Genomic DNA, 27,251 nt, shown 5'->3' with positions numbered 1-27,251 from the left:
TAATGCAATGGAATATTATATAGCCGTGAAAATTGATCCTTGTGAGGATCTGTGGTATATTCTGGGTTTAAATCCTAGCTCCACCACATACTGCTTGTGTGACCTTGAGAAAGTTAGCTGACCCAAGCCTCAGTTTCCTCATCTGGAAAATAGGCATTAACAACAGTAGCTTATTTCATGGAGCTGTAGATGAGATAATGCATGGAAGGTCCTCAGCACTGTTCCTTACAGAGGAAGCAATCAAAAGATATTTGCAGGGGGCCAGCCTGGTGGCACAGCAGTTAAGTTCACACGTTCTGCTTTGGTGGCCCAGGGTTCACCAGTTTGGATCCCGGGTGTGGACATGGTACCACTTGGCAAACCATTCTGTGGTAGGCATCCCACGTATAAAGTAGAGGGAGATGGGCACTGATGTTAGCTCAGGGCCAGTCTTCCTCAGCAAAAAGAGGAGGATTGGCAGCAGATGTTAGCTTAGGGCTAATCTTCCTCCAAAAAAAAAAAAAAAGAAAGATATTTGCTATAGTTATTATTATTCTCTTTTTAAAGTACAATCTGAGAATGACAGAGTGTTAACCTCTGTATAGAAAACAAATTTAAGGTGAGATTTTGTAGTCCTTAGAGGTTTTATTGGGTTTTCAGGAGGTGTTTTCCTGGTAAATCTCAGGACCAGTTTCAGTCTTGCTAAAACAGGTGGGAAGCCATGCTGAAAAGTTACCATGGATGTAGTGTTTACCTGCCAGGTATTTTGTTGGAGAATGTGTGAGAAACACATAGTGTTTGAGACTAGTTAAGTTTGTTTCCCATCTTCCAGGTATTTTTAAGGTCTTTGAAAATAAAATTTTTTTTTTTTTGAGGAAGATTAGCCCTGAGCTAACTGCTGCCAATCTTCCTCTTTTTGCTGAGAGAGTGTTGGCCCTGAGCTAACATCCATGCCTATCTTCCTCTACGTTATACGTGGGACACCTACCACAGCATGGCGTGCCAAGCGGTGCCATGTCCGCACCCAGGATTCGAACTGGCAAACCCTGGGGTGCCGAAGCAGAACGTGCGCACTTAACCGCTGTGCCACTGGGCCGGCCCCTGAAAATAAATTTGTATCAATCTCAAATTAATAAATTTGTGGAAACAAACATGGAAGGGTTTTGAAATTTTGCGATGGTCATTCAGAGAATTTGTGGCAGGGAAGATTTCAGAAATAGCCTCTTGCCCCTCACTGCAGGTGAGTTTCAGTTTTTGCCAGGTAAACGGAAAAATGCTTTCTCCATAGACACTTGTAGTTGGGATGAATAATGTGCATGCTGGTAATTTTTTGCCTTTTTTTTTTTACAAAGCTGTGTTAAGAGTCATTAAACTTTAAACCGCAGTCAGTTTATTATTAACTCCCTGCAGTCGGCTTCCAGTCCACTTGTTTTACTCTATCCACAAATGCTTGTTCCTTTCCTTCTGAGCTTTGGGATTCTGTGAGAAAGGGCGTGGACCACTGTCAGGGAGCTAACAGCCCAGTTAACTTTCTTCAGGGTCAGCAGTGACTCTCTAGGCCCCCGAAATGTCTCTCTACAGCATGTGACACTAGAGAAACCTACCTTTTTGAAGATTCCCTCTTGCCTTCATGACCCTGGAGACCTCTGGTTTTTCTCTATTTCTCTGTCTGGCTCTGTCACTTTGGGGCCCCCTTTCTTCCTTCTCGCTTTCCCCCTCCCACTCATGTAGGCATGCTCCAAGAGTCGGCCATCTTCCTTTGTCTATCTTTTTATTTCCTCTTTTGATAACCTATTCATTCCCTTGCCTTTCTATATCATCTTTTTTTGCATGACTCTAAAATCTAACTTTTTCCCCCTAATTTTTCTCTAGGCCCCAAATCTACGTTTTCTGTATCCACCCTCTTTTTCACAATCGTTGAATCCTAACATATCCAAAATTAAAGCTCACTTCCCATCCCCTACTCCCAATTAATTCCACACTCCTAATTTCCTTAGGATATTTACTGGGACCTTTTCTGCCCTCAATTCAGCTACCATTCTGCTAATCATCCCAGCTTAATTGCTATTTCCTATCTGTTATTTCTTTTAGTGAATGAGGAATAACCCCAGGGATTCCTATGGTGATAGGAATTTACTTTCATCTTCTTTCCCAGTCAGGGTTTTTTCCTGAACATTAACATTTCCTGACTTTTTCTTAAGTGTGGACCATGGACCGTGGGGTGGGAGGGCGTGTGCTGTTTCGGGGCTGCACTGTACAGCTCCAGGGGCAGCATTCAGTTAAGGGGCCACTGTTCCCATTGCATCTGACATGAATGGCGCCTGCCAGAGTTGTGCAACACACTGCTGTGGGAGTGTCAGGGTGCAGGGGATGGCGTGTTGGCCAGGGCTTCTGGGAGGGAGGGATGCTGAAGACTGGAGCGGCAGGGAAAGAGTTAAGGGGAGTTGGCAGTTCAGCCCAGGAGGAAAGTTTCATTTCTATAAAAGAAGGAAGGATGGGGAAATAGTTTTTATGTTTGTCATCTACCTGGGGAATAAAGCTCTGTGTTTTTCTAGACAAATCTGCATTGAGCTAACTTCATCGTAGAGCCATCCACCAAGCTTGAGACCCATGGCCCAGAGCTCTCTTTTCCTCTGATCTTTGTTATTCTTGGTATAGTCAGCATTGGCAGGAGCCTCTGAAATGAAGGCTCCGTGTTCCTGCGGTTGTTCTCATATACTGGGATTATCCCTGACTCTCTTGTCACAACTTGTCTCCTTCAGATATGGTTTCCGTGTGGCCCAAAGAGGTGGATAACAGCTCTGATCACACTGTTGCCACCTATTTACTGAAACAGCCCAGCTGATTTGGACACAGCAGCAGTGGGACACTTTGGCTGGTGCCTATAAGGAGCAGTGTCTGCTGTTAAGGGACCCTTGGAACACCGGTCCCGACAGGTTGCTGCCTTCAGCAGTACGGGTTGTGCAATACACACTCCATGGACACTGCTCACATAGATGATCTTGCAAACGGAGTCCCAAAGTTGTCCAATGTGGTGTCCTTGCCTCCAGTACCTTCTCTCATTAGGCATTTCCAGGCCAACTAATGCTGTGCATCTAGCTGGCTGAGCCATTTCCTGTGTCAGGCAGAAGCTCACACCACTACTTCCTTTTTTCCCAAATTTCTAAGATCTCCCCCTTCCTTCCACTTTCACTTCCTGAATGCCATGACCACAGGAATGAAATCAGCAAGTTCTTGCCTTGTTTCCTTACCAGGCTAACTCCTACTCATCCTTTATTAGGAGACATAATAGTGGTAATAGATAACATTGATGGCGCACTTGTTGTTCACTGTGCTAAAAGTCTTACATGCAGCATCTTTTTTCATCCTCACAGGAATTTCTGAAACTGTTAGGTTAAATTCAGGTTGACAGAGTTTGACATAGTCCCATGATTACAGTTGACAGTAGGGGCTTGGCCTGCCTGACTGCAAAGCTTGTGCTCTGAATGAGTGTGCTATTCATCTTCCTAGGACGCAGGTTCCATACAGCCTCTTCTGGGAAGCCTTCCTGGGTTCCCCCACCCCACCCCATCCCTGTGACCTTTGATCCTCCTCCGTAGTAACCTGTGCTATCGTTCAAGTTCAGGGCCTCTTGGAGGTGGTGGAAAGAGACCTATGTCCCTTCCTTTTTCTGAGGTGCCCAGTATATTAAAGATTGAAGAAGTTCCAAGACAGGGTTAGAAAAATATTATGACCTTTTTTGTATATTTGTATTTAACTAAATTAAAACCTTTAATGTGTACCCATATACTTATAAGCCCACAATATAATATTCTACACACAAGATAACTATAGGATTTATAAATTACATTTATTGAACTCTATACAGAGTGATTTGGTAATGGGACGTGAATTTAAGGTTGTAGGTGGCACGTCTTTCAATCCTTTCAGCGATTCCTGTGACTAAATGTAAGCTTTCATTTTTAGTAATATTTGAAGTCTTTCACGAGTGTGAGACCATTGCCTAATTGGCCTTTCTGGATTCTGTAATATTTATTTCTCCATCCCTAACATCTAGCACAGAGTCAGGGCTTGGCTCACTGTCGGCTCTTAATTCGTGTTGGTGGGTTGAATGAATGAGTCAATGAGTTGTCTGAGAACAGTTTCCAAAGTCAGAATGATTTTGGTTGGAAACCCACCACTACCATTTCCAGTCATATGCTGCATGGTGACGTTTTGGTCAATGATGGACTGCATATATGACGGTGGTCTCGTAAGATTAGTGCCATATAGCTTAGGTGTGTAGTAGGCTATACCATCTAGGTTGGTGTAAGTGCACTCTCTGATGTTTGCACAATGATGGAACTGCATAATATATTTCTCAGAACATATCCCTGTCGTTAAGTGATGCATGACTGTACTAGCTCTCTGACCGTGATCAAGTTACTTAACCTCTCTGGCCTCAGCTTTTGTCATCGCTGAAATGGTGATGTTACTAACAGGACCTACTTCAGAAGTTTGGTGGGAGGGACGGAGGAGATGATGTGCCTCATCTATGGGATCACAAGATGAGGCCCTCACCTCCTTAGTGCTTGGGGCCAGGGTTGGGAGGTAGGAGATAGGTCTGCGGGCATCATTGTTAATCAAGTGCGAGCCACTCCAGCTGCTTCCCGGCCCTGTGCCTCTGCCTCCCCGACCAGCCATGGAGAGGGATTGGTGGCCCCGGGAGGGTCTCCAGAGCGCCTGACCTATTCTCAAGGCCCTGGCTCCTTTCCACTCTTCTGCTGCTTGATTAGCAACACTGTGCAGACTTACGTTTTGAATAATGCTCTGCAGTCTACAGAGCACGCTCACCCACGTTATCTCATTTAGTAATTATTCAGAATTGTAAAATTTCCTGTGGTTTCAGGAAATTCCTGCCCTTGTTATGACATGCCTGGTACCTGCCCCTCTCCTGCTGACAGAGTTATCACCAAGGATATTTGCTCCTGTGTTTACTGAGTTCTTTAGCAGCATTTTCATTTTTTTTTTTTTTTCCAAGCCTGGGATTCAAGGAATCTCATGGAGAAAAGCCCCATTTCAAACTCTTTTCCTGTTTCCAAATGGCCAGATAAGAGTAGCCTGCTGGTCCTGGACCTCTGCCTTCTGCATGCGTTTGTATTGGAGGGCAGAGCCTGGCAGCACTCCCTACCTTGGCTTGCCTCCTCTTTTCTGTCCATTTGGAGTCACAGGGTCCTAGAACTCGGATGGAGCTTCATAATTCTACCTCCACACTGCCCCGGTGGGTGAGAGTATTGCCACTCTCCTCTTGCCACCTGTTTTCTGGAAGTCAGAATGTGGTATAGTGGAAACAGTATAGAATTTAAAGTCAGGAGACTTGTGAGCCTATCCTAACTCTGTCATGGTTAGCTGTGTGACCTTAGACTAATCAAGCAACCCCTCTGAGCCAGTTCCCTTATCTATCAAGTGAGAGAAATATCTGCTTATCTCAGGGTTATTATAAAAATGAATTGGAATAATCCATTAACTTCTTTGCATCCTGGAAATATACAATAATTGTAATTTTTGATAAGTATTTGGTATAAAAATAAGAATATAGGGGCCGGCCTGGTGGCGCAGTGGTTAAGTTCACACATTCCGCTTCTCAGCGGCATGGGGTTCGCTGGTTCGGATCCCGGGTACGGACATGGCACCGCTTGGCACACCATGCTGTGGTGGGCATCCCACATATGAAGTAGAGGAAGATGGGCACAGATGTTAGCTCAGGGCCAGTCTTCCTCAGCAAAAAGAGGAGGACTGGCAGTAGTTAGCTGAGGGCTAATCTTCCTCAAAAAAAAAAAAATATATATTTCATTGATTCTAAGAAGTGTATATATACATATTTTTAAATATTTTATAATCTCTGAAATTAGATTCATTTTATAATCTATGGCATCTTAGCACGAATGACATATAATAATAATATTTTGTTAAAGTTTTTGGAAAGTCTTAGGGTTATGCCCAGGAAATATGGCCACTGTTGGGACCCACAAGAGTCCTCTAGTCTCCTAGGAAACTGACAATCTCATGATGGGACATCCAAAGTGATAGACTCATGGCTCTAAAATATAGACGAAAAGAAATCATCCACACCAAGTTTCTGCTTTTGTATAGGCAAAAATATTAGTATCCCTATCCAGATAGAAACTGAAGTAAGCCAGGATGAGTTTACCAAGATGGAGTGAGCCACCGCCTTCTAAGAGTCTGAGCTAATAGAAAGTGTTCTGCAACTTTAAAACGTGACCTCCTACCAAAGTCATTCACCAAATTGACACACTGTTCAGGTACCTGGGGGTGTCATTCAGGGTCACTGCCTCAGGAATGCACCAAAGATCAGAGGCAACCTGTTTTTTAAGCCAAGCGTGACTTAGATCCTTGACTCTAAATGTGGAGTGACAGAGTTCTTGGGCAGCACAGCTATCAGGGTTATTTATTTTGAACAATATCACACAATGGAAGATTTGTAATTATAACGTTGGGATATACATATATGTGTGCATGTACATATATATGTGTATATTTACATGCGTATGTATTTATATATATGAGTGCATTTATACACACACACACATGTAATGTGACTTTAGAGGGGGCAAAAACAGACATCCAGAGACAGGATATTATGGTGTGTGTGATTGATAGAAATGGAGAACGTTAGTTATGGAGAATCATGGATACTGACTATAGTTGAAATATGACATATGTTTCTTTTGGAGTTCTTTCTCATATTTGTTGACTTGAGGCTGGTGTGTTCATTCTTTTTTTTTTTTCTTAAAGATTTTATTTTTTTCCTTTTTCTCCCCAAAGTCCCCCGGTACATAGTTGTATATTCTTAGTTGTGGGTCCTTCTAGCTGTGGCATGTGGAATGCCACCTCACCGTGGCTCGATGAGCGGTGCCATGTCTGCGTCCAGGATTTGAACAATGAAACACTGGGCTGCCTGCAGTGGAGCGCGCGAACTTAACCGCTCGGCCACGGGGCCGGCCCCTGGGGTGTTCATTCTATTCACCAACTTCAAATGGAAGAAGAATGATGGGCCTCTTTTTATTTTTAAAGAATGAAATATTTAAATGAAAAAAATGAAAGAAAAAAGAGTGAAAAGATGGGAAGAGCAAACAACCAGGGCCGCTCTACTTTTCCCTTCCAGGAATACCACGGTGCCTGTTAATTAAAATGTGTGCGTGTGTATGTGTGTCTGTTCTCCAGTGAACTTAGGTTCTGTTGCAAAGGAAAAGAATTTGGAAGAAGGAAGAGCAATAATGTTGCAAGACCTTAATCTGATTTAGGATTTTGTTGTAGGGTAATCAGGCCTTCCAGGCTTCTGTTTATTCTGATAATTTAGGAAGCAAGTAGCATGGTTACTTGAACTCCCTGGTTAAGCTTTTGTGATTTTCGTAGCCCACTGTGACAGAGGTTCAGAGTATAAAACCAGGTTTGACGTTATTTTGTATCATTGTACCGTGCATAGATCTGAGTGCATAGTACATGCTCGGTAATTCTTTTGATTCTTCTTTTAGAAGAAAGCTCTAAAGAAATACATAGAATCCATATAGTCTTAATTTTCCCATTCTTCCTTTCTTCCTAGTTTTCCTTATGACCTTTAGATGCTTGTCCTTGATCAGGAAAAAGCTGAGGCCTTACTTTGGGGTTTGGAATTGGCACTGGGATCTAGTTTAAGATGTTTCTGCAAAGACCCCAAACAGATGCCTGGATAGCATTTGCCAATAGCCTCAAACCCCAACAAGTAGATGCAGAGATTTTGAAAGTAGCTGTCTAGTTGAATATGTATGACAAAGAGGTGGAAGATGGAGATGGCTGAATTCTCAGATTCAAATAACCTCTGCTGGATCACTAACCAAGCAAGAATTATGTTATGGCACTGTATAGCATAGGCAACCTAACAAAATAAAACGTTGTTCCAGCTCTGAAGGGATGGAATTAATCCACATGGCTGTATGGCTTCCTTTCCTTCTCACATGATTTGTAAAAGTTCTGTAAAACTTCTAATTAATATATCCAGGACATCAGTATAAATCACCCTAATTTGGATGATCTGAACTGGTCTCTTTTTCTTTTTGGTGAGGAAGATTGGCCAGTTGGGCTAACATCTGTTACCTGTCCTCCTCTTTTTGCCTCCTGTCCCTGAGCTAACATCTCTGCCAGTCTTCCTCTATTTTGTATGTGGGATACCACCACAGCATGGCTTGACAAGTGGTGTGTAGGTCTGCCCCGGGATCTGTACCCATGAACTCCAGGCCACCAAAGTGGAGTGCAAACTCAACCACTATGCCACCAGGCCGGCCCTTCTTTTTTCAAAAATGAACACAAGTCAGAAAGGCATGTTTCAGGGGAAGACTTCCAATTCTGGTTTTAACTGGTAACATACTAGTCCTTCTGTAGTAAACAGCCACAGAGCTGGACAAAATGTATCAGGCAATTGTATTCAAGTATTGGTCCCCGGAAAGCACAATATTCAATCCTAAGTGAAGGAAAACTCCTAAGGTGAGCCCGATGATCTCTCTTCCAGGGGAGAGTTTCCTGACTGCAGCATAGTAAGCTGGAGTTTGTGCCAAGCACAGCAGTCCTGCTGAGCTAAGGAAACAGATCAGAGTCTGGGGCAATTGAAGCAGCTGGAATCTGCAAGGCGGGCGGTAGAGAGGAGAGAGTTGCATGGAGAAGGGGAGAACAGCAATGTGTCTGGGTGTACCCAGGGAGTCCTTGGCTGAGCTGGTGTGCATGGGTACAGACTGAGACCATATGAGATTTACCAAAAGTGGCAGCTCCAGGGTTGTGAATGGGACAGAGCTATTAGAGGTCAAGCAATACGGAGGGACACTGGCGGTCTAGCCCAGCTGCTGTAGAAAGACCTTCTTAATGCCTTATTAACATCCCAAGCATCCAGAAAAGACACAGAAAGTCTGTGTCTTAGGGATAAGGTCTGTGCTTTCAAGCAGGGTGAGTATTTTTTTTTAATAAAAGGCTAGGTTGTAATTATTTTGGGCCCTGTGAGCCATACAGTATCTGTCACAGCTCCTCAACTCTGTATTGTGGAGCAAAAGCAGTCATGGACAATATGTAAATGAATGGGCATGGTTTGTTGCAGTATATCCTTACTTAGAAAAAAAGGCAGAGGGCCAGACCTGGGTCATGGCTGTAGTTTGCCAAGCCCTGCTCTAAAGTATGGCCTACTTTAAACCCACCCTAACAAAGCCTGGAACCAAGTGCTGTCAAGATCTGCAAGGGAGACTGAGTTTGGAAGTTGAGTCCTGGAGTAGTGAGAGGGGCTTGAGAAACATCTTTGGCTTTTCACAAATCCATCCGACAAAGTGGAAGACCACGCCCATGCAAGATCAAAGTGAGCAGGCAGTTTGACTTCTGGCAAAAATCAACTCTGCAGAGGAAGATCAAATCCAGAGTGTCTTCAGTGTATTGCCAACAATTATTAGGGATGCAAAGAAATAGGGAAATATTACCCACAGTGGAAAAAAAAAAATCAACAGAAACTAATTCCCAAATGGCTCAGATATTGGATTTGGCAGATAAAGCCTTTAAAGCAGCTATTATAAAGATGTTCAAAGAACTAAAGGAAAATATTGTCATAACGAGTGAATATATAGGTCATCTCAGCTGAGAAATAAAAACTGTAAAAGAATCTAATGAAAATTTTAGAATGGAAAAGTTGAATAATTGAGATGAAAAATTCACAGGATGAGCTTAACAGGAGAATAAAGATGACAGAACAAATAGTCAATGAGCTTGAATACAGGTCAATAGGAAAAGAGATAGAGAAGGGCTGAAAAACATATTTGAAGAAATAGTGACTGAATTTTTCCAAATTTAATGAAAAAAATTGACATGCAGATTAAGATACTTCACAAACTTCAAGTAGAATGACTTATAAGAAAACCACATTTAGACACGCCATAGTTAATTGCTGAAAACAGAATATAAAATCTTGAAAGCAGTTAGAGAAAAAAGATATTACAGCAAAATATGAATTATAACCAACTCCTCATCAAAAACAAAAGAGACCAAAAGACAAAATATAGAAGGAAAAAAAAGTTGATGTCATATTTTGTGTCTAGTGAAAAATATCCTTCAAAAACAGGGATGAAATAAAGAATAGACTGTTTTAGAGCAATGCTGTCCAATAGAAATATAATATAAGCCACAAATGTATTAAGTTTTCTAATTGTTCCTTTAACAATAGTTAAAAGAAACAGGTGAAATTAATTTTAACAATATATTTTATTTAACCCAATATTCCCAAAAGATTATTGTTTCAACATATAATCAATATAAAGATTACTAAATAGATATTTTACAAATTTTTGTACTCTTCAAAATCTAATGTGTATTTTACACTTGAACAACTCAGTTTGGCCTAGCCACATTTCACTAGTTACCTGTGTCTAGTGGCTGCTGTATTGGAATTGGATAGCACAGGTTTAGATCAAAAAGAAAGGGGAGTGAACATGTTGCCCTATATCCAGATTGTCTCTTAAGCTATGTTATATATAGTGTTTAACCTTCCTAAAACATTTACTAGCTCAAAAGACCTGAAGAGGCTACCTTCTGTGTGGTAAACAAGCTAATTTGTTCATTCATTCAACCGTCTACTCAACAAACATTTACGAAATGCCAGACCCTATTCTGAGAGTTGGAGACATCCACAAGGAAAAGATCCAGTCCGTTTCCTCAGGGAGCTGACAGGCTAACTGGCATGATAGACACATTAGTAAATGTGTTCATTATAATGTGAGAAATGAGTATAGATAAGATACTGTCAGCAAACAGAAGATGTGAGGAATAAGGGACAAGTAGGATTAGTGGGAGTCAAAGGAGGACACCATATATCAGAGTTCTTGGTTGCAATCAACAGAAACTGACACTGGCTAACGTAGGAGGAAAGGATTTTCTGGCTGTGAGGAGACATCGAGGAGCTTTTGAGCAGAGCTGTGGCATGGGCATTTTTGGGTTTTAGGAAGACTGCTTTGGCACAGTAGATTGGTTAATAGGTTGGGAGGGAAGATGCTAAAGGCAGGGAAACAGCTGGGAGACTATTAATTGTCTGAATGAGAGACAATAAGGGGCTGAACAAAGACACTGGCAGTGGGAATGGAAAGGGTAGTTTTAAGAGTTCAAACTCATTCTGAAATTTAGAGCTGTCACTGTTCCAACCCCTCCTTTTCCAGCGCATTCAATACCATTCCCACCCTCTTCAGATAAACAGGATACAACTCATTGTCAAGTAGACATGCCATTCCTACTCCCTCTCCCTAAAATGCCTTTGCCTCTCCACTCTTTTGCTCAGAGCCTCCCTTTCAATTTAAGGTGTAACTCATGACCACTTAACTGCCCCCAGCAGTCTTTTAAGGCCCTTACTCTCTGCTGTTATTGTTTTCTGGGATAACCTGTCACAATAGATTAGAGAGCCTATTGTGTTATTGTTTTATGTTGCTGTCCTACCTCCCTGCAAATCTATTGTAAATTACTTATGGCCAGTGATGCTGTCTTATTCTTCCTTGTACCCTCAGGCCTTAGAATGGGTCCAGCACAGTGAACCCAGTACATATTCCTGGTGATGCTGGCTCCTCACTTTGTGGGACACACTCAGGTCCTATTGTGGCCAATAGATTCGATCACCAGGCTCTTGCTCAGTACAGTCTGAGGAATATTAATCTCCCTTAGGCACACTTCTTGAGTCACTCTCTACTCTTAGACCTTTAACAGCTTCCCATTTCCTACTGAATTCTTCTCCTCAGCTGTTAAGGCCATCAATCCATTCTCCCCACATTTCCTCAGTAGACACCTTAGCTCTCATCAAACTGACCTCTTCACTGGCCCAGAAACAAGCCCCACAAAGGTCTGCTTCTTAATCTTCACTTAGCTGATCCTCTATCCCAAGGATGTCCTTACTCTTCCATTCTGGCAGTCCAGACCCAAGAATGTCCTTCAGATCCAACAAACTTGCCTGGCCCCTAATGGTTCCAGTGCTTGCAGATCTCTCCATGGCTAAAGATTTCCAGTGTGTCCTCTAGCAGGCAGTTATTCCCACGTTTCTTGTTTGCTATTCTGTGTATCTTCATCTCCCTGGCTGGATTGCAAGCTGCAGGTCACTATCTCCAAGGGTGCCTGGTACATTTCCAGACACATAGGGCTCATGAATGCATATTAGAGGATCAACACAAGACAACTCTCTTTCTGTGGCTCCCATCTCATCAGCCAACTGCATTCTCTACCCTCAAATTTTAGTGTGTAAGGGACGCTGAGAAAGAAGCTTCTCTCTGAAATGGCAACTCAGAGACTTCAATGAAATTTTTAGTATCTCTTGGTCAGTCATGCTGCTGATACTGAGTCACTACTCATTTGTGGCGATTCTAAGTCTCACTTTATGATTCATGTTCTAAAAGTGGGGTGAGGTTTTTACAGAGAAGCCAGTTCCACGGTGAACTTAGCCCCACAATTATTGGGTTCCTCTGTGGTTTCCAGCTGCTAGCACAGCACTCCTCAAGGTCTAGAGTCTCGTGGCTTTTTGGACGTGGCTGTTTCATGGCAAATATCTGGAATCCATTTCACAGGGTTATGATAGGGGTTTCCTATAATAAATTTGTTCTGCCAAACTTTCTTGGGATTACTCATTATCTGTAACCGGCCCATGTCTGGATCCGGATGGACAAGCTAAGGAAGGGTAGATAAATCTTTGGGGCTCTTCTTTTATACTTTCTGAGTAACAGTCTTCGCTCCTCAGCCAGAATGTACCTGTCTCTGTAAAGACGAGGCTGAGTGCTTGACTCCACTTAACATCTGGGAGAACTGCTCAACAAATGACTGAAAAAGGGAATTCACTAAAATCAGAAGGTATAAATAACAGAAATGGGGTGGTTTCATAAAATTTGCATGCTAGTCCCAAGATTTCCACTAACAAGCTGTGTGACTTCGGGCGAGTCATTTAACAACAGCCGTGATGGCTATTGTGACATTTATAAAGAGTTTGGAAGGGGCTCCGGCACCTAATAAGCCCTCTGTAAGGTCACCTGCTATTATCATCGTCATTGTGACAGTTTATTCCTCCCAGTACTAAGCACTTGGGGTATATTATATCACTTAATCCTTAAAAGTAGGCAGTGAGTTTTGTTATTCTTGCTGTGCAGGGGTTAACTTAGGCTTAAAGACTATACAAGACTCTAATGTGGACAGTCCAACTCTGGGGCCCGTGCTTTCCATCTCTGTTGCTATGCCTGATTTCCTTGGGCCTCAGTTTTCTCATCTGTAAAACTTGAGAGCTGGACTAGTGGTCCTTAAAACCTTTGAGCTCTAAAATTTCTAGGTATTTTCCCCATTTGCCCTTTTCCTTCCCTTCCTCCCCTGTCTCTTCCCTCACCCACACTCATCCATGAATTTCGCTGGATTCATCATCACGGGATCAGCAGGATGTTTTCCCCATTGAGCTGTGACACTGCGTGTGTCAGCACATGGACTTGTATTCTGGCTTTTTTGCTATTGTTGTTGGACCTGGTTTATATGCTGCTGTTGTTGAAAGAGGAGAATCCAACTCTTCAATTTTACTGTCTTCTCTTGGCCTGCAGCCATTACCACAATGAGCGACACTAACACTTGATGAGGCTTGAGAAAGGCTTTATGGGAGAAGCCTGCGGGCATCAGCTCTTTGGGTCTGTGGGCTCTATGTGGTTCTCTGGTGCGATCTGGTTTCTGGGCATTGCACTCTGCAGGCTGTTTGCACACGTCTGGTCCCATTGTTGGTGAGAATCTTAGGAGAGAGACTTGGAAGAGAGATTTCTAGGCGTTGCATTCTCTGTACAGCTTGGATGCCCTGGAGATTTCCACATGGGGAGTTTCACAGATGATTTCATTATGGTTCCATTGTAATTGATGTTTGTGTAGTACATAGTTGGGTGATAGTCTGTATATATTCTCTAGTACTTTTTGTGGCTGTGACCCAAAGTTTAGAGTGTGTTGGCATCGGAAGACCTAGGTTCAAGGGTTATATCTATCACTTCCTAGCTTGGTGCATCTAACACACATGCTTACTGTGGCCTCTACTTGATCATTCTTTGGGTGGGATCTTATTTTGGAAGAAAAAGAGTCCATTTGTCACTGTCCTGGGATGTGTCAATTCTTCCACTTAGAAGCCTGGAGGAAACATCTTAGGAACCTTAGGGCACCAAACAAGGGCCTGGAAATAAAAAAGTGTTGGATAAGTCACTTAACTTCTCTCAGCCCAGATTTCTTCATCTGTAAAAGAATTATATAAAATCTGTCTTATCCAACTAAAATGGCTATTGAATCAAATGAAGTATGATATGAAAATATGTTTCTGAAAATTATAAATTATATACAAACTGTTGTTTTTAGGAAGTATTGTACAGCAAAACTGATTGTTTTAATTACGAAAAAAGCAAAAGCAATTAAATGTTTCTATTCTGATTTTCCCCAGCAAAGATTATTTACTGCAGATAATAACCTGTAGCAAAATTTCCTCAACATTTTCCTTTTCTTGTGCACCAGTTAGCAGGCTATGAATTAAATTGTTCTAGACTAAAGTGAATATTGTGAGTATTCAGTGAATAAGAACTGGTATTGTGTGAGGTGGATAGTAGCTCTTTTGTGGAAACACATTAATTTTGCATTAATTCAGATTTTATTAATTCAGTATACGATCAACAGCTAGATTCAAGTTATAAATAGTACAAATAAGATTATAAGTCTATGAAGTATCCTTCTGTATACCTGGAACATAATTGCAATGGGAGTAAAGGCTAGACTTTTATTTACTAATTCAAATTGGCCTACATTGAAAATATCTTTCTTTAACTCACATTTTTCACTAAAGCAAATATTCCCAACCCCCTTACTCCAAATGAACAAGATGACTCCATTTCTACTTTTCCTGATTGGTAAACCATGCTTGGAGATACCATCTGGAGATAGTTGGGTTTCTGCCAAAGATTTAAATCAGGCTTGCAAAGAGCTACCTGCCTAAGGCAAGAAACTGCACTGATTTAATAGGAAAGAACATGCTTTTCTTTCACCATCTGGGAAAAGAAAGTGAAAGTACTTTGCAAAGTTTTAATATTTGCTTTACATTGACGGCATTATATTATAGATAAAAGTATTTCCAAAATACTTGAGGTAATTTGGGAATCTAATTGCTAAAATTTGTGTGATTATTTACACACACAAGGCATATGCAGAAACCTTGATGCTCAAGGCGGATATTTCCATACGAGAAGTGAGGGCAAGACAAGGACAGAAAGAAGTAAGGCCAGTTGGAAACCACTCAGACCTCCTCGTGGGCGGTGTTGAGAGCCCTAGACCTGTGTGGATTGGGTATAATACAATGGTTATCCTTTTTAATTTTTACTATTTTTTTAAACAGATTTCTGCTTGGCTGATTAACCAAAGGCGGGAAGGGCTGATCTGTCAACATTCTGAGAGCTGCCCTCTGCAAGACCCCCATAACAGACCCCAGGCCCAAGTCTACTGTACTACTGTACGCTCACCCCACCCCAGGCATTACTCTGGGGTCTGCCTGAGGCCAGCAAGTGTGAAGATGACCAGCGCCTTCTTAGCATGACGACCTTGGACCATGTGATCGCTACCCACCAGTCAGAGTGGGTCTCCTTCAATGAGGAGCCACTCTTTCCTGTCTCTTCTGAGGGTAAGGAGTGCTTTCATTTCCTAAGTGAAGAGATTGGCAGAGAACCACGCCTGCTTGTTATGGCTTCTGCTTGATCATTCTTTGGGTGGGTTCTTAATATGTAAAAGAGAGCCAGTTTCTCACTTTCCTGAAGTGCAGATTCTTCTGCTTAGAAACCTGGACGAAGCATCTTAGGAACCTTAGGGTCCCAAACAAGGACCTGGAAACGCCAAAAGTATTGGCTGCTTTCTTCCAAGGAGCATAGACTTGGTACTTACCAAGTACTTTACACTCAGCCTTTGTAGTTGTTACTCCGACAGCAGTTTCGATTTTCTCCACTTTTAAAGCGTAGTTGTGCAGAGTAAGCAGGCTCTAGAGCTGGATTTCACGGGCTCAGATCCTGGCTCCAGCACAGATGAGTGATGTGCCCTTGGGTAGATGATTTATTTAACTTCTCCGTGCAGTAGTTTATCTGTGCGATAGGGGTAATCGCAGAACCTACCTAACAGTGGTTGTGAGGATTAAATGAATAACAGATGTAAAGTGCTTACAACAGTGACTGGCACATGGAAGGAGCTCAGTAATTGTCATCCGTGATCATGATGAAGATGGCCAAATTGACTTCTAAGGAACTGGTGCTCAGGGATGAAGGTCGAGGTAGGACATGGGAGACAGTTGCTGAGCCATGTCAGCTGGTTCTGTTCTACTGCATCTGCCTCTGCCAGCGGAAGTCAGCCCAGCTTCATTTACAGCACCTGGAAAGTGTGAGTTGACAGGTGTGCTGTCCAATATGGCAGCCATGTGGCTATTGAGTCCTTGAAATGTGGCTAGTCAGAATTGAGATGAGCTTTAAGTGCAAAATACCACACTGAATTTCAAAGACCTAGTAAAAGTTAAATATTTCATTAACAATTTTTATATTAATTACATGTTGGAATTGTAAGTTTTCAACATACTGAGTTGAAATATGTATTGTTAAAAGTAGTTTCACCTCTTTTTATTTTTTTAATGTGACTATTAGAAAAATTACATATGTGACTTCCCTTTTAGTTCTTTTATTTAATTATTTTTTTGAGGAAGATTAGCCCTGAGCTAACATCTGCTGCCAGTCCTCCTCTTTTTGCTGAGGTAGACTGGCCCTGAGCTAACATCCGTGCCCATCTTCCTCTACTTTATATGTGGGACACCTGCCACAGCATGGTTTGTCAAGCAGTGCCATGTCCGCACCCGGGATCCGAACCAGTGAACCCTGGGCCACCGAAGTGGAACGTGCGCACTTAACCACTGACCCATCGGGCCGGCCCCCCCTTTCATTTCTTTTTGCACAGTGCTAGTCCACAGGCTTTATCACCTGCAGGTAGACCAGTTAGTTTGGCTAGTGATGGGAGAAAGGAGTTTCATATTAGTACTTTGATTTTTTTAAAGTTTTCAAACAGTAAAATTGACAATTTCTGGTGTGCGGTTGATGAATTTTAACACATGTATAGATCTGTGTAACTGCCGCCACCATCAGGATATAGTTCTTTTTTATAAAAAAGTTTCTTGAAGGCTGTTAAATGTTCCAGGACCAATAAAATGATGCAAAGCTAGCGAAAGAGTGTGCCACGTTCAGCTGGTCGTTAGTGCAGGGTTTGCACGGCAGCCTGCAGATGTGGGTAGTTTGGACTGCACAGAGTTTGAAGTTTGAATTTGAATGTCTTTAGTCTAGACAGAAACTCTCCTGTTCAGCCCCAGTCTCTACCAGTCCCTATTGCCTTTTCCTTGTCCCATTCAACTCAGTTATATTTGTTTCTTGGCTTCTGAAGGCATTTTAGTTTGTGAGCCCCAAGCACTGGCGTAGATGCTGGGATAAGAATAGTGAATAAGACTCCCAGTCTCAGCCTGCCTGGATACTGACTGTGGACATGCTGAGGTTATAGTGTCTACATATTTTTAGGAAAACACCCGTTTAGTGTAGAGACAGATGGTGATGGCTGTTTCTTTGCCCTCACCTACTGTCTTGGTGAGTCACGTTTCCCGCCTTGCCCATCTTTCATTTTTGCCTCCATGAGACAGTTGAGAAGAGTGGCCTTCCTTGCGTGATGTAATGGTGGTGTCTGGTATCTGTTTCAGGGGCCACTGAAGAGCACCTTCCAGGACTGTCTTCCTCAGATCAGTCCGAGAGCTCCTCTGGGGAGAACCACGTGGTGGATGGAGGCTCTCAGGACTCCTCTGAGAAGATGGGCCTCATCTCTGAAGCAGCCTCCCCTCCTGGGAGTCCTGAGCAGCCCGCGCCAGACCTGGCCTCCGCCATCAGCAACTGGGTTCAATTTGAAGATGACACACCCTGGGCCAGCACGTCACCACCTCATAAAGAAACAGGTGGGACAGGTGGGAGGTTGAGAAGGGTTCGGCTAAGTCTCTGCTCACCAGGGGTGCTTTTCCATGGGAGGTCTGCAGGGCTGCCAGCATTCATCTGACCTGCTCCAGAGCCCTGCTTGGAGCATTAGCTGTGCAGGAGAAAGCAGGCGGAGAGCTCATCTGGATTAATTCTACAACTAGTTTTTGTTAACATAAGCATATGGAAGGATTTATGTGTTCTGGACCATTTCTAGCTCTTGTCCCTGGCTGTTTACCTGTCTTTAAAAGTATGCATATTAATCTCTCTATTACGGATTGGAATTATATTTACTCAGCACCTAAATTGCAAGCTCCTTACAAGTGGAAAAGAATCTCTCTCAAAGTGTAGACCACCAAGCATCTCTAATAGAGTCACTGGTTAAACATGGATATTCCTGTGTCCCAGACCTCTTGAATCCACATCTGCAGGGGTGGGACTGTCATTAATGGTGAGTCTCTTACTTGTAGCAGCTGAATGGTCAAAAGCTGCCCTGGGGATCTTAGGGAAGCCAGAGGAGTTGTTAGTCCCCACCCTGGTGACCTGGCTACTTATGTTATTGTGCACTGAAGCATACTTAGGGTGACTGGATAAGCTTTGGGACTGTATTAGTTTTCTAATTAGTTTTTGTTGCTGTGACAAATTACCACAGACTTAGTGGCTTAAAGAACACAACTTTGTTATCTTATAATTCTGTAGTTCAGAAGTCCGACATGGCTGTCACTGGGCTAAAATCAAGGTGTTGCCAGGGCTGCATTCCTTTCAGGACTCTCTAGAGGAGAATCTGTTTCCTTGCCCTTTCCAGCTCCTAGAGGCCACCCACATTCCTTGGCATGTGGCCCCTTCCTCTGCCTCCAAAGCCAGCAATGTTGCATCTATCTGTGCCTTTCTTCTATAATCACATCTTCCTCTGACTGACTTCTTCTGCCCCCGTCTTCCATTTTTGTTTTGTTTTGATTTTTTGCTGAGGAAGATTAGCCCTGGGCTGACATCTGTGCCAGTCTTCCTCTATTTTGTATGTGGGGCAGCGCAACAGCATGGCCACTGACAAGTGGTGTAGGTCCACAGCTGGGAACCAAACCCAGGCCGCTGATGCAGAGTGCACCAAACTTAATCACTAGGCCATGGGCCAGCCCTCCCTCTTCCATTTTTAAGGAACCTTGTGATTACATTGGGCCCACAAGGATAATCCAGAATAGTTTCCCTGTCTCAAGGTCCTTGACTTAATCACATCTGCAAAGTCTCTTTTGCCACAGAAGGTGACATATTCACAGGTTCTGGGGATTAGAACATGGACATCTTTGCAGGGGCGTTATTTTTTCTACCACAGACACCTACTAGCAAAAAGCAAGGTTGATATGTTTTTCTGTTGGTGGGTTAAATGTTTTGCTAGTTTTCTTTTTCTTTTTTTTTCCCAAGGAAGATTAGCCCTGAGCTAGCATCTGCCAATCTTCCTCTTTTTTTCTGAGGAAGACTGGCCCTGAGCTAACATCTGTGTCCATCTTCCCCTACTTTATATGTAGGACGCTTATCACAGCATGGCTTGATAAGCGGTGCGCACTTAACCGCTGTGCCACCAGGTCGGACCCAGCTAGTTTTCATTTTTAAAAGCAATTCCTTTGTTTTTCAAACGTTTTTAATCAATAGAAAGCTTTAACACCAGGCAGGGGCCCCAGGACCTTGGAACAGCGTAGGGAAGCTCTGTGGTACATTTGCCTTGCTTTTCCTGCTCCTGCTGTGGTTTCCTCCACTCCCTCATTCCTAGGAGGCACGGGAGGAGGGTGTGGGTAGAGTGGTATTTCTCCGCTTAGTTGCCTAAAGGCCGTGCCTTCAGATTATTGATTATATGCATGGCATGCAGATTCTTTTTACATCTTTTTCATACCTTGAGCCTCAAAGAATTCCTGATTGCTCAGAACTATTTATATGACGGATGGGTCAATTTGCTTTAACTCTTCACTACTTATATTTGCAAAACTGACTTTGGGGTAGTCGTCATTATATGGCCCCCATCTGACTGAGGATCTTAGCTTGTTACTGATAATGGTTTTGGCCTTTAGTAGTTTTAACCTTAAGTGGTTAAAACCTTGTCATTTAAGGCAGCAGTTCTCAGAGTGTGGTCTGTAGATCTTTGGGGTTTTCTAGGACCTTCTCAAGGGATCCGTGGGGTCAAAATTATTTTCATAATAATTCTAAGATTTTTTTGCCTTTTTTACTGTATTGGCATTTGCACTGATGGTACAAAAGTAATGACAAGGAAAACTTCTGGCCACCGTGTACTCCTAGTAAAAAAAAGTCAATTAATAGCCTTGATGAAGTAGTAAAGATTATTAATTTTATTAAATCTTCATTCTTAACTACGTCTTTTTAATTATTCTCTGAGATGAATTGGGAAATAAGTATAAAGCACTTCGGCTCCATACCAAAGTGGAGTGGTTGTCTTAAAGAAAAATGGTAATCTTGAAAAAAATTGGGTTTAAAATTTTTTTTAATTACGAAAAATCAATTTAAAAATCAAAATTATTGAAGAATTATTTTAAAAAGTCAAAACAATGCAAAAAGTTCTTGAACGAAACATCAGTATTTTAAAGACAAGATCCACCAACACTTGCGTGACTGCCACACTTCCCTGGCCTTATCCTGGTCCTGGTTCCAGTAAGACTTTATTTATAAAAATAGGTGGCTAGCCTATGGGCCATAGTTTGCTGTTTTGTATTTTCTAAATGTTGCATTTAAAATGTTATTTTATTATGTTTTTTTAAGATTTTATCTTTTCCTTTTTCTCCCCAAAGCCCCCCAGTACATAGTTGTATATTTTTAGTTGTGGGTCCTTCTAGTTGTGGCATGTGGGACGCTGCCTCAGCATGGCCTGATGAATGGTGCTATGTCTGTGTTCAGGATCTGAACCAGCAAAACCCTGGGCCGCCAAAGTGGAGTGCACAAACTTAACTGCTTGGCCACGGGGCTGGCCCCTAAAATATTTAATTACTGAGCTTTTTGGCACCCCCTTAAATTTTGCACCCAAGCTGAGTCCTCACTTGCCTCACCCTAGTTCCAGCCCTGCATTGTACTAAGGATATGGGATTGATTAATGTTCCTAGAGAACAAATCAAGAAATGACAACTTTCAAATGCATGAAAGCATAATTTTGGCTTGAAAACTCCTCAAACATTAATAATTCCATCCGTTTTTGCTTATGGAAGTTTAACTCAGCCTTGTGGAGATGGAGCTCTCTGCCTCAGGAGGAGCCTGTGGGCTGGTTCCCAGTGGACGTGAGGTCCAATGTGCAGGCAAGAAGCAGGAGTAAATCATGTATAGGGCCAGCCCCACCTCAGGCAGTGTTTCTAACCCAGGGACCCAAGAACCATGGAGGACTGTGCAGAGCATCACGGGGGAAAGAAAATGGTAATAAATCCAAGGGCCCTGGCCTTCCTCTCTTGCCAGTACCCAATCTGACCCGTCAATGAACCCACTGAGTAAAGGGCTGCAGGGTACATTCCTGTTACCCGAACTACCTCGCCCACGTAGGCCAACTCCTTCATGGGCGTCCTTGCATGAAGTGTGTTTAGCAATAAGGAATAGTGGTTGTTAGACTTAAGCCCAAGTGATGAGCAGGAGAAACTAGACCTCAGCCCTCTCAACACAGAAAATGCAGACATCCCGCAAATCAGACAGTTTTTCCATTCTGGAAGCTGTTGGGCAGCTCAGATTTTAATTTGAATCCAAAAGGTTTAGCTACACCTGCTGTGTCAATAATATCATATACGTGACTGCAGCATTACAGCAACATAAGAAGATGTGTGCCGCAAGTATACACACAGTGATGGAGACAGGGTGAGGCTTCACCTGTAATCACTGCTGCCTGCTCTATTCTTTTGGTAATACTAGGTTTTCCTAGTGTGGTAGGCCGAATAATGGCCCCCAAAGGCATCAGGTCCTAGTCCCTGGAGCCTGTAAATATCTTATTTGGAGAAAGGGTCTTTGCAGACGTGATTAAGTTAAGGATTTTGAGATAGGAGATAATCCTGGATTATCTGGGTGGGCCCCAAATCCAATCACATGTGTCCTTATAAAAGGGAGGCAGAGAGAGATTTTGCTCACACAGAGAAGACAATGTGAAGATGGAACTGAAAAGGATTTGAAGATACTGGCCTTGAAGATTGGAGTGATGAGCCTATAGCCAAGGAATGCCAGTAGCCACCAAGAAGCTGGATGATGCAAGGAACAGATTCGCCCCTAGAGCCCCTGGAGGGAGCGCTGCCCTGCTGACGTAGCGATTTCAGCCCAGTCATTTTGATTTCAGACTCCTGGCTTCCAGAACTGCGAAGAATAAATTTCTATTGTTTTAAGCCACTAAGTTTGTGGTAATTTGTTACAACAGCCACGGTTAACTAATATACGAAGTTTCCAAAATCTTAAGATGGATCCATTTGTATAAGGCTGAGAATGAGTCCTTCTGGGTTAGGGGAACATCTGGAATAGTGCAGGCCATTTATTAGGGAGATGTTCCCTGCCAGCCACTATGCTTTACCTCCAAAGTTGATAGCCCTTTATAACCTTTTTTACATTTACGCCACCATGTATACAGGTCGTGAAGGTCAGCCAGAAAGAAGCTTCCATGGAAACTGATTTTTGGCCTCAGCCATCTTCCCAGTCACATCAGTATCACCAGAGCAAACTGACTCTTTCCCATAATGTAGTTAGAATTTCTTTCTCAGTTTCTTCCCATTTTATACCCCATGTCCTGTTTGCTTCTCATAAATGCCCAACACTTTCTGATCAGATGTCTTTGTGTCAGGAGAAAGAGCAAACTGTGTGTCTTAGACCTGTCTCATGCAGCCTCTCTACGAATATGCTTTTATGAGAAGATCATGATCTTGGCCTAAAAGAAATAGATGAGAGAACAACAAAGAAGGGTGATTGGGACTGATCAGCGCTGTTTCTAGTCTGGATTTCTGGAAGCAAAACGTGGAGCTTTACTTAGCCAGCTGTTAGACATCTTAACATCCTGGCTTGCAGAGAGAAGTTAGGAAAGAAAGGATAGCATGCACACACACACACTCACAGGCACGTTCACACACATGCGCACACGTACATAGGGAGCAGCTAGGTAGAGAAATGTTATCTGGGGTACAGCTCTTCCCTCCCCCGTTCCCATTCCTCTACTCTTCACAGTTTTTCTGGCAGAGGAAGAGCGAAAAACAAAAGAATTTATCTTTTAAGCTGTGCCACCTAAGAATAAAGCCAACAGAGCATTGGATTTCAGCCTGGAAGGGGATTGTACTGTTTGCCTTAGTTAAAATGCAAGGAGGCTGAAGGCACGGTGGAGTAAGGGACAAAGAGACTGTCATTAGTGGTAAATCTCTTATTTTTGTGGCATGTAAATGCCAGAAGCTGCACTGGGGAGCTTAGAGAAGCCAGGGAGTTGTTAGTCCCCACTCTGGTGACCTGGCTACCTATTTTATTGTTCACTGAAGCATACCAAGGTTGATTGGGTAACCAGGAGCAGCTGCTGGTGGGGAAAGCAACTCCAGAAATGCTTAAATCCATCAAGGGAACAACTTTCTTTGGGATTTCAACTAGAGCAGGATTTGAAGTGCCTAAGTGCCATCGTGGTTGGTCTGGGAAAAAGGAAATGCGTGATCTCCCTCAGAAAAATATGAATAAAGTCAATTGAGTAACAAAGCCCTTTTATAACCACATGTATAGGAAAGAGAACTGGCATCAGTTCTTTGGACCTGAGGATACTAGGAGTGAGAGGGCATTTAAATCATGCCCCTTGAATCTTTCATAAAAATTGTTTCCTCCATGAAAACCCCTGAAATTTGGTGGAGGTCAAATGTGGAATTCATCTCTCTTTGACTTAAAGACCTTTTTGGCTCAGGACACCTTGATAAATATTCTCTCCAGAAAGATTTTTATTAGAATATTAACTGTCAAATACTTAAACTTAAGACTTAAATTAGCCACAAAATACTATTCACATCTCCGGCCTGAAGATTCCATATAATCGATCTGGGTTATGTGGTGGAAAAAAGGTCAAGAAATTTAACTGAAACTTGTTGGCCGAACCCTGAATGAAATGCATAGATATTCTACTAAACCACGGGCAGAAATAAAGTGTTAAAAAAAAAAAAAAAGCTTCTGTTCAAATCAAAATTGAATCTTTACATTCTCTTAAAGAAATATTTTTGAAGATGAACCTAAACCCACGTGGTGTTTTATTCGCCTTTAGCAATAGTGTTCCTGCATTTCCCTAGTTGCAGAGTTTTCCTAATTTAGGATTTTTGCCTTCTTTGGCTTTAAAATTCCACCAGGCACCAGGAAGAATGTAGCAGTCAGCTTACCTATCACCTAAAATCTTTATAAAGATTCTGTCAGAGTAAAGGCTGATATCGTGTATGTGCATTTTATGTGTGTGTGTGCGCGCACGTGCACTTAGAACATGTTTGCAAATGCATGCAGACAAGTTGCCTGAAAGAGCAAAGTTCATCTCCAGATTAAAAAAAAAATTAAGGCACTATTATTGGCATGAAGCTTCCTGTTCACTTGTCATATTATGCACTGACCTTCCTCAATGGACATGGCAATTTTGCAGCAAGCCCAAGGCTGAATTGGACCCATTATGCAGATACTGCAGGATATGCATAATTACAAACATAAAAAAACTTTCGTTTCCGGAACATTTGTCCCACAGCCCAAGGAAAACACTGGTATTCACTTGTGCTTCAAATGTCTTCCCTAACAGCTTGGGCTAAGGCCTTCCCATTGTGTCTGGGAAGCTAATTATCTGGGACCAGAGAAAGAGCCACTTGTTTAGGGGAGGACCAGAGATGATGTCAGCCATTTCAGAGGGAGGCGGGGATGACAGCTGAGAGACTTAATCCCAAAGAAGAATAGCCCAGTCGTTAATTTCTGTTATGTTTTTCATCCTGGCTACTGGGAGTGAGTAGTGGGTGGGGGTGGAGTAAGATCCCAACCATTGGGCCAATTTGTGGACAAGGTCTACTGCATTGGGCATGCATATGTATTTCCCTCCTCAACAGAGGCGGTCTTATTTTCTTTTAATACCTTGAGTTGTTCTCTGCTTTTAAATGTAATTAATGACCTTTCTGGAATGTGTCTCAGACGGTGATGTACTCAGGCGTGAAATTCAACAGAGCTCTTCTTCCTTAGGGCCTGATGCCTCTCTACTCCTCTCCACTGGGCTCCACTCTGCTCAGATCGCTGCCTCTCTTGCTGTTCCCGACAAATTGTTTTCTGCTCTTGCTGTTCCCTTGCCTCCTAGAGCTCTCCCCCTACTTTTTCACCCAGAGCACTGCACAAGCATTACCTCTCCAACAGCTTTTTTCTGCTTTAAATATCTTTACAGCCCATGTCTCTACCTGAAGTTAGGTTATGTATTTATTAGTTTGTTTCTTGTTTCTCTTCCCCACTAGAGGAAAGGGATGTTGTCTGTCTCGTTTACTCTCTATCCCAGAATATGGTGCGTGGAACTTGGTAGGTGTCCACTTAGTATTTGTTGTGTTAATGAATGAAAAGGTGAAAGATGTGTGTGAGACCTATTGCAGAATGACTGACTCCCATTTATGAGGCTAATGAGCTGTTAGGTAGAACTTGAAAGATGGCTTCTTCAGTGAAGTGCATTTTTTTTTAACAAAATAGGCGAAGAAACTAGGTCAACCTCTTCCCCATCATGCCCTTTTCTTATCAGCTGACTATTATCAGTTTTTGACTTCCCATTGTTATACACACAATGTATATACACAGACACATGCATACATATACTACATAGATACACACAGATACAAACACGCATACACACAGACATAACATATATGCTTATGTATACACACATGACATATATGCATAACATATACGTTTTTATATATGCACACATAATACATATACATACATAAATACACATCTATATTTTTAACTGGGGGCTGCCTTAAAAAGCACACTTAAAACTGTCCATTATATTTTTATTGTACTTGAAGCTACCATCATGCCATGCGAGGCTGGGGAGGGGAGCTCTTGAAGATGACTTTCTCCAGTTATCTAAAAGGGACCTTAAAATATATATTTTTTAAAACTCCAATATTCTCTTCTTCCAGAGAGTATGCTAGCTCACCCGGGGGGACCTTGTGGCCTATCTTACCCTCAGTGTGGGACACACAACACAATAAACTGCCCAAGCATGCATTAATTAACTAGTTCATTCATGCAAAAAATATTTTGGTGCTGGGAGTGCAATTATGAGAAAGTTGGCCACAGTCCCTGCTTTCCCCAAGCTGAGGTTCCCTAACGGTTGAGCAATCTGTTACCAATGAAGGCTGCTGGGTGAGCAAGAGCTCCTCTGAACCACTCCTGGGGACAGCTACTTTGTATTGCCAACTATGAAAGAGCAGTGGAGCCAAAAATGAAGAATGGAACTAGATTCCTTTTGTGTTCACGATGGACACGTCTACTGCATTGGAAAAAACCACACAGCTGTAGTGGGTAGACATTAAAGTATAAATAAAGGACATGACATCAAAACATATATAAGTATTTAAAATCCCAATCTACTCTGGATCCCAGAGAATAAACAGAAAGACAAGTAGTGTATTTGCTGTATTAATTGTTTTAGCTGACAATTTGTAAGTTTATTATTATTCAGCCAATGGTGCTTTGAGCCCCCACTGTGTGTCAATCACTGTTCAAGACCCTGGGGATTCAGGGGACTATTCCTGCCCCATGGAGCTGGAGGAGCCGTACCAGAAAGACGATAAAGAAGTAGATACAGTGTAAGTGTGTTAGATAATTTGGTAAGTGGGAAGGAGAGAAAAATGAGGCAAAAAAGGGGAGTAGAGTGAGAGAGGATTGAAATTTTACACAAGGTCAGGGAGGGATTCTCTGAGCAGTAACTTTTTTAAAAATTTATTTTATTTTTTTTAAAGATTTTATTTTTCCTTTTTCTCCTCAAAGCCTCCTGGTATATAGTTGTATATCTTTTGGTTGTGGGTCCTTCCAGTTGTAGCATGTGGGACATTGCCTCAGCATGGGTTGATGAGCAGTGCCATGTCTGCACCCAGGATCCGAACCGGCGAAACCCTGGGCCGCTGACATGAAGCACGCGAACTTAACCACTCGGCCACTGGGTTGGTCCCGCTGAGCAGTAACTTCTGCGTGAAGACTTGAGGGAAGTGAGGGTGTGAGCTTGCAGAAATTGGG

The 27,251-nt window shown here is 42.5% G+C and overlaps 1 protein-coding gene across 2 annotated transcripts in view; it reads left to right on the top strand.

The window, feature by feature from the left end:
* STON2 (stonin 2) overlaps positions 1-27,251 on the top strand; it is a 138,549-nt gene that overhangs the window by 14,696 nt on the left and 96,602 nt on the right. For both annotated transcript variants that reach the window (XM_023628206.2, XM_070249887.1), the window contains exons 2-3: positions 15,398-15,679; positions 17,771-18,019. In XM_023628206.2, coding sequence (XP_023483974.2) covers positions 15,592-15,679; positions 17,771-18,019 — 337 coding nt within the window. In that variant the 5' untranslated portion in view covers positions 15,398-15,591. The remainder of the gene's footprint in view (positions 1-15,397; positions 15,680-17,770; positions 18,020-27,251) is intronic.

Source organism: Equus caballus, chromosome 24, assembly GCF_041296265.1.
Source record: "Equus caballus isolate H_3958 breed thoroughbred chromosome 24, TB-T2T, whole genome shotgun sequence".
NCBI classification, from domain to species: Eukaryota; Metazoa; Chordata; class Mammalia; order Perissodactyla; family Equidae; genus Equus; species Equus caballus.
Note: the sequence above shows the minus strand (reverse complement) of the source record. Positions and strands in the feature narration are given on the sequence as shown.